This window comes from Physeter macrocephalus, chromosome 18 (assembly GCF_002837175.3).
Source record: "Physeter macrocephalus isolate SW-GA chromosome 18, ASM283717v5, whole genome shotgun sequence".
Taxonomy (NCBI): Eukaryota; Metazoa; Chordata; class Mammalia; order Artiodactyla; family Physeteridae; genus Physeter; species Physeter macrocephalus.
In genome coordinates, this window is record NC_041231.1 from 83,953,063 (window position 1) to 83,971,160 (window position 18,098).

Genomic DNA, 18,098 nt, shown 5'->3' on the forward strand with positions numbered 1-18,098 from the left:
GTGTGGGAGGCCAGCTTTCCCATGAACTGGTGGTGGGGACACGTCAGCACAGGCTGCCGAGATGAGTCTCAGACCCTGAACGATGCTCCCCAGTGTGTGTCAGGGAGGGCAGGCATGTAGAGGTCTCTCTACCCTTCCTTCCTTTTTGTTTAAAGACAAGATCCATTTCTGCCTTTGTCACCCCCTGCAGAGCCACCAGATCTCTGAAGCTGAACCAGATCTCTGTAATAAATTACCTGAGAAAAGAGAAAAGGACAAAGTAACATGTTTAGAAATCTGACTTTCTTCCTGGAGCATTCAGGGTTACCTGTTCCAAAAGGGCAGGGTTGCACTAAGGCGTGTGCTGGGGAGTTTGCAGGTTAACGTTCGTAGAAAAAGTTCAGTTGGTTCATTTAAGCCGTCATCTATAAATTTTTCATATTAAGGGTGAAATGTTTCCAAACCTGGGAAAATAGTGTTACAAAACAGCACTGGACATTTGTACTGCATGTACAAATAAGCCTATAGTTGACTAAACCTTAACAACAATTCTGCGAGGTTGGTAATGTATCACTCATTTTCTAAACAAGGAAACACAGGCTCAAAGAAGTTGTGTGTTTGCTTGGTGTCATATACGTGGGAAGGAAGAAAATGAGGCCTAGAACCCTGGCCTCCTGGCTCCAAATCTTTTCCCACTAGATGGTCCATGAATGCTAGATGACAGTTTGAATCCTTTTGAGAGTAGTATTATTGACTGGCCAGCAGAAAACTAGCCCAGACTATGAATCTGGGGATCCAGAGAGTGAGGGGAAAGTTGGAGACATAGGAAGCAGATGTGAGATGCTGTACACAAACACCACAGCAAGGGCTTCAGCGCTAAGATGAGAGGAGCTTCTGATGGACTCTCTTGAATTGGATCCCCTTGCATATATTTATTTCCTTTCTGAGATTATACCTCTTTTCTGGGCCGAGAACAACCAATGCAGAGTGAAGAGCAAAGAAAATAAAAACACATATCATTTCCAGAGAGTGTCAAAAGTATCATCAAAATGAGGAAGAAATTCATAAATGTACATACATAAATTTTTTCAATTAAAAACAGTGTCCCATAAAGTAAAAGCTTGTTGTTTTTTTTTTCAGCCCAATGTATTTTTGTTAGCAATGTTGACCACTGAAATTATTTTCTTAGCACAGAATTTTCCAGTAAACCTCCCACATCAGTGTAAACTTCCTGTTCCCCTTCTTAGGCTCCTCATTACAGGCAGCAGGAGAGCTGATATTCAGCAGAAAATTAACTTGGCAGGGTGTGTGTTTAAAGGCATGAAGTTCTAAGGAAAGGAAGTTTTTGTTTTGTTTTGTTTTACAAAGCATTGCTTTTTACTTGTGGTGGGCCTTTTGAAGTTATCGATTTTATTTTCTGAAGATAGAGGCTTTTGGTTTAGCACAATTCTCAGTACCTGGAAAATATTCAGTGTGAGTTGTTGAAATGAGTGTTTAACATGTACCTCCCCTTGACCAAACAGAAACTTTTAGGGGTCATTTTTTTATTGTAGACAAGCTTATAGAAACAGGCAATCTTTGGAAATTGGTGAAATTGATTCGTGAGGACTATGGTCCAAGAGCACACTTTTTAAAAAGGGGCCTTTGACCCTTTATTAAGCACAAAACAATCACACAGCTAATGTAAACCTCCTCTTAAAGTCGTGGTTATCAGGCTTGGCTGTATATTATAATTACTTGGGGTAGAATGAGTGGTAGGATTTTTTAAAAAATGCTGCTGCCAGGTCTCAGACCCAGTCTTATACACTGTATAATGGGTCTAATCTACAGCCTTGGCTTCAGGCTTTAAAAAGCTTCCCAGGAGATTCTAATGGGCAGCCAAAGCTGAGCATCATTCTCTTACATGAACTTTAATCGGTACCTATTAAGTACCAGGCACTGTGCCGGGCACTTGTTATCTTTTATTTTACTAACATGGAAATTGGGACTCACAGAGGTTGATTTGCTTACCATGATAGAGCAGCTAAGTGTTAAAGTTGGAAAGAAAAGAAAAAAAGATCCTATGACCTTACACTCTTTTTGCCATTTACATCATAGTAGTTAAAAAATATGCTAGTGACTGCAGAAGGCAATGTCTGACCTTTGAAAATGTAGACATGAGTAAATGAAGACTAACTCATTGAAGATCAGAAGGACAGTCCTCAGGATGCTATGTGAAGCCAGTTTTTAAACGTATATGGAAATAAAATCTGGGTGCCAAGCCTATTGGATAGATATTTCCTTCTAATGTTTGAAAAACATTCTATTTTTCAAAACCCAGCAATGTCTCCTACTGAATTGGAAATTGCAGATTGTTAGAAGGGCCCGATGTCAGCCCTTGCTGAGTTGGGCATCACAGGTGTATTTAGTCATTGAGGAGCAGGACCTGGGTGGCCACCACAAAGAAAATCAGGGCTGAGCTGTCCACAGGATGGGACTCACAAAGGTGCCCTACAGCAGAGTCAGGTCACATTCATTGCCCTGTTGTAAACTAGCCGGCTGTGGGCTGAGACTGTATATCAGTTATGGACATCCAGACTGCTTAGAGACCCAGGGAGCAGCTATTCCGTTAAGAAAAAGTAAACTAAGAAAAACAAGACTTCAACCAAACTCAACTGTAACTGTGGTGGAGAAGCTCAATGCCTGCCTGAAGGTGGCTTGTGACTTTAATGTGTGTGTGTGTGCTGTGTATTTTTTGGCTTGAATAACCTCTTATTCACAGTGCTATGCCTCAGGTGCCCCATTAATGCTTCCTTTTTCTTCCTAAATTTCCCTCCCTTCATGGTCTTTGCTCCATCCTTATAAACTCTTTGTCTGTTGGCTAAGAAACATTTGGAGTAAGCATGGATTGTGAACATTTTAGAGTCATGTCTAGAGCAGTGGGAACTATTTCAGAAAGAAAGAAAAATCTGAGACAAAGGCAGATGAGAAAGGGAAGTAGACACAAAGAATGAAATGGGCAGGTAGAGAAAGTGACAGGAAGGTACTTAAATAGATGGAGACAGAGAAGAACAGACAGTATAAGAAAGAATGAATGAGACAGACACAGAATCCCAGCATGAGAGGATGGAAAGAAACAGAGACAGGAGCTCAGAGAGAGCTAGACATATATACAGAGAGACAGGGAGACAGACAGACAGACAGAGGCAGCCAGTCAGCAATAGAGAGAGAGAAACAGATACAGGCAGCAGAGAAGACCAGACAGGAGACAGAGGGGGTCAGGGGTGAAGGGAGAAAGAAAGAGAGACGGATGTGCCGAGAGAGGAGCCTAGGGGACAGAGGGAGGCTGACGGGGAGAAGGCAGTGAACAGAGGGGTGGGGCCGGCAGATGTGTGGTGTGGATGGTGCTCTCACAGAGAAACGAGAAGCCCGGCTGCTGTGCCAGGAGGGACAGCCTTTCCATCGGGGCTGTTGAAGGGGATGAGTTTAGTCATCCTAAATAGAAGAAGGATTCCTTCCTCCCCAAGCCCAACCCAGGCTCCATCTGGAGGGCTGTCTGATGAATGTGGCTTCCGACACCAGCACCCTGGGCCGTGGGAGGACCTCACAGAAAACAGATGTGGGAACCGAGATCCTTGTGGTGGACGTGTGTGGCTTCCTGGCCAGCCCTTCTCCATTCACTCCGTTTTCACTAACAACCTCCCATGTTCGTGGGGAACCACCCCTCCCCACCTCCATCCCCTGTGGTTTTGTGGCATTGGCAGTACCTCCCACCACCCCCCTTCCAGGGATAGTGTACAACTCAGGCTTGGCGTCTGATCCAGAGCAACAGTTTCCCCTGTGGTCAGTGACTGGCTCAGCGGTAGGCACATAACTCAAGGGAGGCATATCAGAGCCAATCAGTCTCCTTTGGGGGTTTGTTTGGGCTCCAGGGTTTGCCTTCAGATCCAGACTTGAACCCTCGAGACATGTTGGCTGGAGCTGGGGCTGCCATCCTGCCAACTTGCATAGTCTGAAGACGAAGCCAACACACAGAGCAGCAGAGAGTAAAATGAAGAACCACTGCATTTTTGTGGCCTCTTCTGAACACTGTCCAAGCTGTTTCTGAAGTCAGAACTATCTCTAGAGTTTTTATTTACAAAAGCCAATAGATAACCTTCTTCTCTGACAGCATAAACCAGTTCGAGTTGGAGTTTCTGTCACTTGCAACCAAATCCTAATTGATACAATGTTTTGGGTTATATCACCACATTCTGTAGACATGGAGTTTAAGTAACTTATCTAAGATTTTAGCTAGTTGGTGCCAGCACATGAACTGAGGTTTCACCTACCTCTACGCCCTTGAACTCACTCTTTCCTTCTCTCCCCCTCATTTGATTTTACAGTTAAGATATCAGGCCCATTTCAAACAAATGGTTTTACTCTAGCAACTGCACAAGTTCTGGAAATGCTGACTCTAGGCAAAATTGCCATCCCCAGGCAATGCTTATCTTGGCTCAGCTATTTCCTTATTCTGTGATGTATTCCTCTCCCTTCCTAGCCATGGTAAGCAGAATATGACAGGTATCACAGATACTTTTATATGAACTTACCCAGTAGAACCTTTACCTTTTAAAAGAGACCCTGAAGGAATAAACTTCTAATGCAGGAATTCCAAATATTGTAGCATATGGTTAGAGGACATACTTGGAGTTGCTGAACCGTCTTAGAATTCTCTGAACTGTCAGTGAGCACTAGGTCCAACAGTCATTTTATAAGATTGTAAATGAAACCTTACTGAAGAATCCTGAAAAATGTCCTCCATGTAACACATTTAGAGCGGTGGTACTCAAGCTTCACTGCGCATTAGACTCACTGGAGAGCTTGTTAAAACAGACTGCTGGCCCCATCCCCAGAGCCTCAGCTATAGTGGGTCTGGGGCAGGGCCTGAGAATTTCTAAAAAGTTCCCAACTGATGCTGATGCTGCAGTTCTGTCTGGGTGGCACCCCACTTTGAAGATCAGGTTTAGATTTAAAAATACACCTCTGAGAGAGCTTGGCCGGCTGACATGAAACCTCCACACTGCGCTGCCCTAGTCCTAGATACTAGTAGACTAGGAGTAGACTACTTCCTTCCACCTCCCACTTCATCCCCCAGCAGAGATGCCGGCCAGAGCTGGAGGTGAAGCTTGGGCAACGGTGGAAGGGCCCCTGGTGCCCCACAGGTGAGCCCACTTGTGAATCAGATGCAGGACTACAGCCAGGGGTCCAGGAGGGCTAGGATCTGTTGATGCTTGTGTGGTGGGAAAACATTTTTAATATATGAATTCAGGGTTTTTTTTCTTTCTGATAACTCCTATTACTCTAGGAACATCCCCTAGACGTTCTCCTAGAGGTGCAGACCTCTCCCCCGACCCCACTGCTAGAACCCTTTTATTCTCACTGCACCAAGGAAGGGCTGAGGTAGTACAAGAAACAAGAAGTCTATTTCCAGCTTTTGTGTGTCTAATCGCACAGGCCAGCCTGTTTGGCTGTGTGGCCAGTACCGCACACAGGGCACCGCTCCCAGAAGGCCCTCGCACTTGGGTCTGATGCTCTGCAGTGGCTGCCTTGAAATTCCTAATAGTTTTAGCTTTGCATCTGTGACTTGTAAAGCAGACCACAGGATACTGGAGCTTGCACCGGGGGCTTGGAGCCTCAGCTCTTGTGCATCCTGCCTCCACTGTGTCTGGCTTGGGATCCCTGACGTTCGTCCCCCCCACCCCCCGTACCCTGGTGCCACAGGCCCTGACAGCCTCCCTTTGCCTGGGCCGTGCTCCGCTAGCTCTCTTCACAACTGGTGCAGGCCTGGGCGCGGTTGTGGGCATTGGGGGTGTCAGGGCCTGGTACGCCCACCCCACAGCATCTGGGGGTGGGATTCAAGGAATCTGCCTCTTGGCCTCAGGCTGAGGGTACCACAGGCATCGTGGGGTGTGCAACTTGGTGAGGTCTCTTGCCCACCCATCCAGGGACCAAGTATGTACATGTGTACCGGCGTGAAGGTGGCCATCCCATGAGGACTGGCTGTCCGCCGTGGGAGGGCACTGTGGGCCTGTGGGAAGGGGATGTTGACTTCCCCAGCCCCAACCCAGCTCGGTGTTTTCATTTTGCATGGAGTCTGGCAAACAATGTAGCTGCCCCAAACACGGGCTTGAAATAGCCCACAGAGACCTCTGCACCCCAGAATAGCAGAGATGAAAGGAAGTGCATAGCTAGCCCCACGGAGGTTTTTGCTTTTCCCAGCACCATGCGGGAAAAGAAGACCCATCCTTTGCACTCAAAGTAGTAAGAAGTTGAGCTGAGAGCAAGCTGGAACTGGGCGGGGCCTTGGGTCAGGGATCACTTAGCAGTGACCAGAACAGTCCAAAGGCCAGGTAGGAGCAGGCATAATAGGGGGGAGGCCAGCATGGATAGATGGTGACCCAGACTAGGTGGATATGTACGTGTGTATAAAGCCCACTTTGACAGACTAAACTCCTGCCATCAGATGAAATGGAGGTTTGAAGTAGAAAATAAGTTGGTTTACAGAAAAAAGAATATTAAATGTCTACTTTCCTGAATTTATAAGTTGAGGTTCATACCTGATACACTTGCCCCCAAAAATGGGAAAAGGAGTTTACAGAGACATGGGGTTAAGAATATACAAGAAGGGGAGGGATAAACTGGGAGATTGGGATTGACATATACACACTACTATATATAAAATAGATAACTAATAAGAACCTACTGTATAGCACAGGGAACTCTACTCAATACTCTGTAATGGCCTATATGGAAAAGAATCTAAAAAAAGAGTGGACATATGTATATGTATAACTGATTCACTTTGCTGTACATCTGAAACACAACATGGTAAGTCAACTACACTCCAATAAAAATTTTTTACAAAAATAATTTATTTTGAATATAAATAAATTTATTTAAGCCCATTAAAAAAAAAGAAGAATGTGCAAGAAAAGGCATCCTCTTACACACTGGGAGCTGAGAGCCCGGTCAGCCTGGCAAGGAACCACCATTCAGACGGTCTAAGAAGGGAACTCTGGACACTACCCTCAAGAGACCAATCACCCAGGGTCAAGAAATATCAGGACCAAGGCTGATCAGAGGAAGCCAACCTAAGAAGCAGTGTCGTGGCACACTTAGAAGCCTCCTTATACGACAGTGGTTTAAACTGTTCATTAAAATGTTTTGTTCTATCGTGGATACATGTTCCTTTTGTACTTAATTTGGGAGAACACTTTCCTTAAAGCATCTTCGCTACAGTGGTTTAGGAATAAAAAAACGTTGGTTGCTAGGGGCACCAACCCCAGGCAAGGCAAGATCAATACTTGATGAAAGCCAGCAGGAGCAAAGTCAGAAAGACTGGAAGGAGGGAAGTGACCTCAACCTGATATTTTAATGAAAAAAAATGGGATGTTTCTTTTTATATCTAATTTTTCTGCAACAAACATGCTTTACTTGTGCAGTTTTTACAAGTGGGGAAAATCTCTAAAACAAAAGAAAATTGGAGGGACACACAATACCTGCGGTGAAGATGTATTTATGATTCCAATCTGCCTTTCTCTGCATTCGGGAGAAGAGGAGAAATAAAGGAAGAAAAATCCTAAACATAGACAATCTGTCACATTCTCTTTCCATTAGCCGGATCCATATATAAATGAAAGAACAAACATTCCCAGGGAGCAACCGCAAAGTTGTGGCGGTAGGGAGGTCCCCCTAAGGGGGCCGGGTCTTCAGAGGAAGAAAGTCTACCTGCAGGAGCCCTCCTCAAGGAGTCAGCTTAGACTAAATGGCAGCCCATCTGGAGGATGCACCCCAGCAGGTTGCTGGGCTTTTGAGACTGCAGTGTGGTGTTAGTGAGTGGATTCTGTGGCCAGACCAGCCCCATGTCGATAAAAATTCTTATATAATCAAGTATGTTCCAGGTTGCAGCAAACTATACAAAACTCAGATAAAACCAAAACCACTGCATCCAAAGTGCACGGATAGTTCCCTGGAGCTCCCTGGAAGTGGATTTGACTTAGGAAGCGTTTTAACTTCTCCGTTTGGTGCCAAACCTGGCATAAGAGAGAACTCCTGATATGGATGCAATTCATACCTGTGATAAATCAGGAGAGAAAAAGCCATTCAAAAACCCAAAGCAGCCACAGAACAAAAAGGAAGCAGAGAAAAGAAGACTCAGAGAGAAATGGCATTTGATCACTCAGAGCAGATTACTGATTTGTTCTTATGGAATCAGACGGAGTAAAAAAAGGGACTTCAGAAGGGGGTCAAGTCCCCAACTCATTTGTAAGAGTGTGCACCCTACTTGGCTGGGTGCCCTTCTCCACCGGTGTGGCCTCTATGTAAAGAGAACTGGATCCTGGTTCTCAGAAGCTTGTGTTTCCTCTCTGTCAGGGATCCTGTTTAGCTCATGATGGGAATTTTGTCTTCAGCAGCATCAGTTTTCAAAATTCCTCACACGGGCACAAAATTAAAAGGGAAGCGGAGTCCCTTTGGGATGTTTTGTCTCATGAATCATCCGTCCCTTCCTGACTCTCCTGGGAATCCCATCCACGCACAGAGGTCCCATTGACTCCTGTGGTCCCTGTCAAAGCCAACTTCAAGAGTGGAAAAGATGAACCCTAGTCGATTTCATGTTGAACTCACCAGCTAAATTCTGTTGCCGGCAAGGGTCAGAGCAGCCTAGGATTAAAGAGGCAGAAATAAAAGAGCCTGCTATTCAAGAACCTGGGGGTTTCTTGCATTGTGATTGTAAATGGATTCCAATAATTTATGTGCAGATGGATGAATGGGCAACAGAGCTCTGCAGAGTTTTTTTAAACTTACTGTTCAGCCTGTTTAGGCGGTAATTAGGCTGTAAACACGTGCAACTAAAGGAAGTACCTCATCAATTTCATTTTATTTTCTTTTAATCCTAGAACAGGTAAAAGAGTTTAAGAAAGTTCATTGAAACCTATGCAACCCAAACCCTTTCCAAAGAGGTAGCAACTGTGGTTTTTGAAATACTTATCTGATTTAAAGATTCAACAAGAAAAATTATTTTTTTAATAAACCCAGGCTAGATCTGTTCTGTATGCCTCATTCTCCCAGGAAGAGAAGAGAGAAGAATAGACCATGGAATGGTCATCAGAAATTTGTTCTTTGGAAACATGAGCATTTCTGTGTTATTTGTAAATAAATCATATGACTGATTTGTTCACTCGTTCATTCATCCGTTCACTTTGTTCATTCAATGAAAATCTGTTAAGTCTCTTCCATATGCCAGGCCCTGTGCCAGGCCCAGGTGAGTAAAATGAAATTAGATAGATTCTGGTTCTATGTCAGATGGGGTAGGCAGCCTTGTGTCTTCCACTGAATGCAGCTATAAAACCTGGACGGAATACACGGAGCAGGTATTTACCATGAAAAGTAAATAGTAGCAGGTGGATTGGAGACAAGACCAGAATTTGAAGTACCACTGTACTGGTGGTGAGTCTGACACTTTTTTTCCCTCTGGTATCCCCTGGCCTGGTCTCGCCTCAGGGCAGCCCCAGACCTAGAGGTGAGCCTTGGCAAGGATGGAGAATGAAGGCTCCAGGAGATGCCCTTTAGTTCTGACACGAGAAGTGAGAAAGAGGTCTCCTGACATTCAGAGAGAATGGGGAAAATTCCCCATTTTTCTTTTTCCTTATTCTTCTTTTCCTTAATCTCTCACACATCCTAGACTGCGATGGCCCACAGGTACCTAAAAGCTCTGAGGGAGAGGAATCTTCCTCTCTAATCAGAAGAACTGGCCCAAAAGAATAGCACAAACGCCTGTTGCTTTTTTTCCGTCTTCCCGCCATCTGGCCCCCGTAACGGAGCTGATTCTTTTCTTGATGTTCGATTGCTCACCGCTTTCAAGCCTCACCATCCCCCCTTCCCTTTCTGCCACACACCTGGGCAAAACTGACAGAAAGCTCAGATACTCCTTTGTAACTAGCAGGCGGTTCAAACCATGGAGCTCCAGCTCCAGGAACTCACCCAGCCTCACCCCCCAGCATCACAAACACCAAGCCGGCCTCCTTTCCTGGCCCTCTCAAGCCATTTTCAGACCAGCTTGGGAGCTCTCCCTGCTCTCTCCAGAATGTGAATAATAAACCTTTTCATACCCTATTGTTGTATGTGTGGCATTATTGATCTTAATATCCAAACCAAAAAAAAAACTAGGGATGGGGGTCTATCTCACTCTCACTGAGTGACCCCAACAGCTCCAGACATGGGCACAGTTAAGGGAAATGCACAGCAGATGAGGGTCAAAAAGGGACACTTCAGGGAACCAGAGAGCACCAGGGAGATCTCAGAAGGTCTCAGGGAGGAGGCAGCTTGGGATGCTGCTCAAGTTGTTTAAAAATTTGGGCTTATTCCCGCTCTGTATGTGTGAATCTGACCATGAAGAGTCTATGGGAGACTGAGAAATGAACCACGGGAGAGATCACCGCCCACCGTCAAACTGGCCACTAGGTGGTGTACACACCAGATAGATCAGAAGAGCCCTGCAAAGGCTTTGAAAACAGAACTGATATTGAAAACACCTCCCACAGCAAGTTGGTCAAACCTTGAAGCCTGAAACCAACTAGGTTGATTGCCTGCTAAAACAGAAATGTCAACATTTTATAGGATTCAGACAAGACTCGGTCTCATACATAATTTCAAAGTGTCCAGGATACAATCCAAAATTATTCAGCATACCAAGAACCAGGAAAATCTCTACTCTAATAAATACATACAATTGTTAAACTTCATAAACTGTACACAAAAAGTCAGATTTGCTGTATGTCAGAAATTTTTTAAAATTATTACAATTTTAATAATGTCCTTCACTTACAAGAAGCACACAACCTAGGGCAGGAAATAGAATAAAAAATGGATAATGACATAACCTTCAGTAACTGTGATGTTAGAGGTGGACAGGATACTGTGGATGCGCAGAAGGATACCTAACCCAATCTGGAGAGCAGGGCATCAGAAGATTGAGATCAGCTTCCTGGAAGCACAGATGCTTAAGTCTTAAAGAATAAGTAGGCAAAGAGGAGGTAGGTGAAGAAGTAGAAGGTATTCACACATAAGTAAGGGGCTGCAGGAGCAAAGCAGGCACTGGGAACTATAAACAGTTCTGTTTTGTTGAGGTTCTAGCTGCCAAGTGGGAAGGGGCAGAAAAGAATCTTGGAATGACCAGGATCCAGCCATAGAAGGCTTCATCATATACTACATTTAACCCTCTAGGTCATCCTATCTAGAATGTGATCTTAGTTCTGTCAACATTAACACAATGGTCATAATGAAATCATGGCACCCCTCTGGGTTTTGGCTTCCTGTGGCAGAAACTATAGGTGTGCCACTGATACCTGTGTGGTCCTCTGTTTCCCAGCCTGCTTTGCAGTTGGGTTGGTTGTGGGATGCATTCTGCCTGACGGATGCGAGTGGAAGTGATGAATGGAATACTCAGGGCTTGGATGTCTAAAGTAGCCCGGTGCCTTTCCTCAATCCTCTTCCCTTTTCCCATGGACCTTAGAGGCCATGTGTTGAAAGGACATGCTAGAAGATGGAAGGAACCTGGATCACTGGGTCATCACTTGAAGGAGATGCCTGACCAGAAACATCTGTGAAGGAGTATGCACAAGGGAGCAATAAAGTTTTCTTACGTTAAGCCACTGAGATTTCATGGTTTATTAGTGCATCATAGTCTAGTCTATCTGACTAATACAGTTTCTCCCTCCATCTCTTTATCAAGAGCAAGATAGCTACCCCCCAAAGTCTTTTCCAGCTCCATAAATCCAACTTTTAGATAAGGCTCTCCTCCAGTTATCTGGCTTCTTCCTGGTGCTTTGCCTATATTTCTTGGGATCAGGCCTACCTATACTCTTCCTTTCCAGGATATTCTGAATCTTGCGTTGGAGAAAGGTCATGATGCCAGAGACGCTAGGATTAGATAGGTTCTCAAAGCTCACCTTGTATACCTTACTTTCTAGTGTCTGACTCACCTCTCCAACACCCCTGCTACGTGGTGGTCCAGGGTCTTCTTGAAAATCTCTAGTAACTGGAAACACTGCTCCAACTATACAAAAGTTCTTCCTCCCCAAACATTCTAAATAAGGGGACACACTGACCATAATTCATAATCCCCATGGACTGTGCTTAAATCCCCCTATTTTATTTTTCAAATGAATGCGTAGTAATTCCATTCAAATGAATGAGTTTTAATTCCGTTTGGGACATCTGAGCCTTTTCCTGACCTCTTCCCATCATGACAACAGTTCTTTTTTTCTTTATACAATGAACTATTTATTTGGTGAGAGTTGTATTGCCTCTGTGTGACAGTCCAGAAGTTTCTCTTTTATCCATCAACTCCCTTATCCCCATGAGTAAAGAGCTTTCTTTGAAAGAAGCCTGTCTAGAATGTCAAGGACAAGATCTGATAAGCAATAGTAGTCTTGAAGTTCACATCTCTGGAAGTTTTAAGTCTATCTGTATGTCCATGGGGTTTCTCTGAAACCACAAACATCTTTTAAAAGTCAACACACCTAAACAAGACAACAGAAGGGAACATCTTCATCTGGATGGAAAGTTTTAACATGAAAGCTTTTGTAGTGAGGGACTCTGATGATCTGACCAAATGTCTGTTTAGTGCATAATGCTAGATAGTCCTTGAATAATGTCAAGCGCAACCCATTAAAAAATGATAAATTGGTCTGCATCAAAATTTAAAACGTATGCTCTATGGAAAGACTCCACCAGAAGCATGAAAAGACAAGTTACAGATGGGAGAAAACATTTGCAAACCACAAATGTGACCAAGGACTAGTATCTAGAATATACAGAGAACTCTCAAACTCAAGAGTAAAAAATAAATACTCCTACTAGAAAATGGGCAAGAGACATGAATAGACATTTCACCAAATGGTGGCAAATAAGCACATGAAAAGGTGTTTCATTAGCCCTTAGGGAAATGTAAGTTAAAACCACAACGTGCTATCACTACACTAAAATATAAAAGACCGACAACACCAAATGCTGGTGAATATGCAGAGAAATGGAATCACACATACATTGCTGTTAGGAATGTAAAAATGGTTCAGCCCCTCTGGAAAAATAGTGCAGCATTTTCTCTAAAAACTAAACATGCACTAACCATATAACCCAACAATTCCACTCCTGGACATTTATCCCAGAGAAATGACAATGCATGTTTACACAAAAGTATGTACATTAATGTTTATGGCAGTTTATTCCTAATAGTCAAAACCTGAAAACAATCCAGAAGGTTAAACAAACTGTGGTACATCCACACCCTGAAGCACTACTCAGCAATAAAAAGGAACTAAATATTGATACCTGCAACAGCCTGGCTGAATCTCCAGAGAATTATGCTGAGTGAAAAAAAAGCTAATCCCCAAAGGTTACATATTGTATGATTACATGTATATCATATCCTTGAAATGACAAAATTATTGAAAGAGAATAGATTAGTGGTTGCCAAGAGGTTAAGGAGGGGGTTGGAGTGGGTGGGGAGGTGGGTGTGGTTATAAAAGGCCAACAAGAGGGAAGGATCCTGGTGGTGATGGAAAAGTTCCAGATCTTGCATGTATCAATGTCAATAAGGTGCTTGTAATATTGTATAACCGTTTTGGAAGATGTTACCATGGGGTAACATAAAGAGTATAAGGGATCTCTCTGTATTATTTCTTACAGCCCATGTATATATAAAAAGCTTAACAAAACCTTGCCTGGGTTGCAGCCCATACCTGGTAAATTACAATATTGGGGGATGGGAGCCAGGCATCAGTAGTTTTCAAAGATGCCCAGGTGATTCCAATGGGTAGCAAATTTGGGGACCACTGAATTAAGCATTTCAGAAGCCTCCAAGGAGACAATTTAAGATGAATGAAATAAAGTTTTCCTAAAGTTCTGTCTGTAGCGACACCTTTGCAAAAGGGAATGACACAGAAGCATCCTATTACATTTTGACCAGAGCCCCAGTCAATTTCAGGGAGAAGCCCTGACCGTTTCTTATTCACCTGGCAGGCTCCTAGCCTTGAAGCTTCACAAATTGAAAAATCCAGCCTAAAAGCCAGCATTGTTAACCACTTTGCTAATTGGAATAATTTACCAATTAAAAAAAATGTATTTCATAAATAGTTCAATTTCTTCCTAACCGTCTTCATCCCCCAAATCTTTATTAAATCCAGCCTGAAAAGATGAGTTATACAAATGCTGCTAGATGTTCCAGAGCCTGCCCAAGGTGTTACAGGTGTGTGGTTGTTTTTAAATTAACTCTTCATCCACATCTGGTTTGAATTTCAGAAACTTAATATTCATTGCCCTCTTTCCATGAAATTTGTTGGATATACCACTTAAACTTGCTCTAACAATTAGCCCCTTAGAATGAACTATAAGAAGAAAGGAGAGAGAAAGGGGCTGAATCTTTCTTTTCTTTAAATTTGGTCCCAATTTCACCTTTACAGTGAGTCCCATTGCACTGTTGAGTGGATTTTCAGAATGTTTCTCCATTGCATGTTTCCAAGTATTATCATGCCTTGTTTTTTGGCCTAAGCCTTCTCTTGGGACCTTTTCTTTTAAATTAAAAACACTGTTTAAAACGCATGATCAGAGCAACATTAATGTAATGAGAAAAGGCAGCCTTATCACACAAGATAATCTGCTTTTCCTCAAAGATGCCAGTTTTATTGCATTAAGGGTCATTTGCTCAAAGAGACCTGAAGAAGACACATGGATTAACTCTGTACATCTAGTCTTCTTTCTCACATGTTTGATTTTTACACTACAAGTACAGTGGTAGCTCCATGGAGGCCGTCAGAATAGGAAAGATTGAGCTTCTTTTTTTTTTTTTTTTTAACACTGACAACACCAAATGCTGATGAGGATGTAGAGGAACAGGAATTTTTTTTTTTTGGCTGCGCCAGGTCTTAATTGCAGCAGGCGGGTTCCTTAGTTGTGGCATGCGAACTCTTAGTTGTGACATGCATGTGGGATCTAGTTCCCTGATCAGGGATCAAACCTGGGTCCCCTGCATTGGAAGGTGGATTCTTAACCACTATGCCACTAGGGAAGTCCCAAGATTGAGCTATCTTTAATATTTGTTTTTATTTTTTATCCTAAGAAATCTTTTGGGGAAGATGAAGTTAGACAAGTATGCTAGTGAATGAATGTAAATCCATTTTACCATTCTTTTACTGCTAAGCAAAAGAGAAGAGTCAGGAGTCATCTCATCCAAAACAGAGGCTCTTCTGGGTTTAAGCATACACAGACACAGAGCGTTAAACTCAGTTAAGGACAACCAATGGAAAGCAAGATGCACAAAGATAACACCTCACCCCATGATGGAAAGTTTCCCGGCAGCAACATCTGGCGACTGCACAGTCCAGATTTAAATAGAAGACTCAGAAGCAGAAAACCATACTCAGCCCAGCTCTTTATGAACACAGCTTGTTCCTGAACCAATTTATTCTGCTTCTAATTCACAATTCTCTAGCCCCAGCCAAACACCCTCCTTTGGCTCTCAGAAGGCATGGAGCCTTTTCCCCACCGAAGGGCCTTTGCTCAGGCCATTCCTGCTACCCACAATGCAGTTCCCCTGACTCCTTGCCTCTCAGACTTCAGGTTTCAATTATAAAACCTCTTGCCATCCCCCTCAAGAGTCTGTCTCTCTCAGAGTCCTATTCTAACTCAGACTCCTTTTCCATGGCTTGACATCTGTTGGGCTGTATCCCACAGGCCTGCAAGCCTTGTAGTTGTCCAGCCTCGGGACGGCAGAGCCCAGAGACAGTGACAGAGACATCAATGGTTTATTGGACATGGGGAATCCTACAAAGGGTCCTGGAGAAACACCCCACTGCGTCCAGAGGACAGGACATGGCAACAGTCTTTGCTACTCAGGGGAGAAGGAGGCTATCATTTACAGGACGGATTGACATCAGGTGGGCTCAGTTACCAGGGACTAATTAAGCCCTATAATTAAGAGGATTGAATAGTTATGTGAGGGAAGCAGGGCCTGGTCAAGCAGGGGATGCACAGAGAGCACGAGAACAGCCATCTTGAAGGGCCTGACCATATAACATCCAACAGATTTGTGAAATAAATGCTTTCTCTGAAAAATTAATAAATTAATAAATGCTTCCTCCAGCTTACAGAGTAGATACCATACCACTCCTTAAGACAATTTTAGTGACTAATAAAAATCGACTACATTTTTAATTTAACACACCCACCCATATGATAACCAAACACAAAGATTATAGTGATTAGCTCAAGCCATTCAGGATCTGAGACCACCTTCTAATGATGACATGCAGGTTACTCATTTAAGCAGGGGCCATGCTGAGTGACCTGTAACCCAGACCTGACCACTCTTGTTTCACAGCGGTTCCCTCCTCCAAATACTTCCAAGCATCTATTCTCTGTCCCATTCACCCATTCAACAGGCATCTCTACTGCCTTATGAATCTTACCAACCTCTTAAAGAGATTTTAAACTCTTGGAGAGCAAGGACCACTTTTAATAATAATAGCAAACACTGCTGAGTATTTCCTTTGTGCCAGTCATAACGTTTTGTGCCTTCTTCTCTTAATAAAATATGCAGTGGAGCCATGATTGGAGCCCAGGCAGAATGACTTCAGAGTCTGCATGCACACTCTTTTCTATAATGTGGATCTGACACTTCTCAGCTGTGTGCATGACCTTTGGCAAGTTGCCTCAGTTTCCTCCTCTGTAAAACGGGGATGCCACAGTATCTACCCCGGAGGGTTATTGGGAGGATTAAATGCTCAGAAGGTGGCTGCCCCATCATACGCATTAAATGTTAGTTACTATCATTATTGGTTATAGTAAAGTGCCAAATTCCAGGAGACCTCTCAGTCCCAGTAGCACGGAAAGTCCCGTGTTCTTGGCAAAAGTTCAAAATGGGTCCAGATGGCAGGGCTAGGACAGGGAGTCAGCGGTACCCTGTTCACTCTCCACTGCCTGTCTCTTTCAGAGCCCACCTTAAAATTCCCCCTTATGTCCTGTAATTGACCTTTTCTCCCCATCACAATATTTCAGGAAACTGTACTCCTTAGTCAACAGGTTGTAGTGCAGAAATTGTTACCTTTTTGGTACATTCTTTTTAAAAAATTTATTTATTTATTTATTTTTGGCCACGTTGGGTCTTTGTTGCTGCCCACAGGCTTTCTCTAGTTGCGGAGAGCGTGGGCTACTTTTTGTTGTGGTGCGGGGGCTTCTCATTGCGGTGGCTTCTCTTGTGGAGCACGGGCTCTAGGCGCGTGGGGCTCAGTAGGTGTGGCTCACGGACTTAGCTCCTCCGCGGCACGTGGGATCTTCCCAGACCAGGGCTCGAACCTGTGTCCCCTGCATTGGCAGGTGGATTCTTAACTACTGCGCCACAGGGAAGTCCTCCTACATTCTTTTACTCAGACCACCTCACGGTTTTCTAAGAGGAAACCATTTGGAGTTTGGTAACTGTAACAAGGTTTAAAACGCCTCGCCTACCTGAATGAGAGTTTGGTAACTGTAACAAGGTTTAAAACGCCTCGCCTACCTGAATGAAACTAGAGCATCTAGTGCCCCCTGCTGCCGTTTGCAGGAAAGGCAACCAAATAAGAAAAGCTGGGTTCTATGACAGCGAACTTCTGCTTATCAAGGTCTAAAAAAAAAATCGGTATAAATATCCTATAACTGAAGTTAGATTCCCGTTTCACCTTTTCTTGAATTCACCCTCTTGAAATTCAGTTGTTTACTTTGCCTCTGCCAAAAAATGACTCTTGCTTAATTATACTGAGAAAACTCATTTACCTTTGCTTTCCTTGAATTTGATTGTAGCTGTTTTGACTTGGGGATTTGTGCTGGTTTTGTTTTACTCTTGGCTTGTTTTCATTTCCGTGAAGCCCGAGACCGGCGCGCGAGGCGAAGGCTGACGCGTCAGCCGTTGGAGGTAACCTCCGCGGGCTCGACGGGCCTCGGGAACCCTCTGAGGCGCCCCGGCTCCGCCGCCTTCGAAGACGCCAAACTTCCCAGGATTCTGAGAGCTCGCCGTCAGGGTCAACAGGACGCCGGCCCAGGGCTGAGTGTCAGGCGGGTTCAGCCAA

General features: G+C 43.9%; 1 protein-coding gene across 1 annotated transcript in view; it reads right to left on the reverse strand.

The window, feature by feature from the left end:
- Nucleotides 1-18,098, reverse strand: part of LOC129391530 (uncharacterized) — a 35,699-nt gene that overhangs the window by 16,777 nt on the left and 824 nt on the right. The window contains exon 2 of the mRNA XM_055080021.1: nt 17,806-18,073. Within this exon, the coding sequence (XP_054935996.1) occupies nt 17,806-18,073 (268 nt within the window). The remainder of the gene's footprint in view (nt 1-17,805; nt 18,074-18,098) is intronic.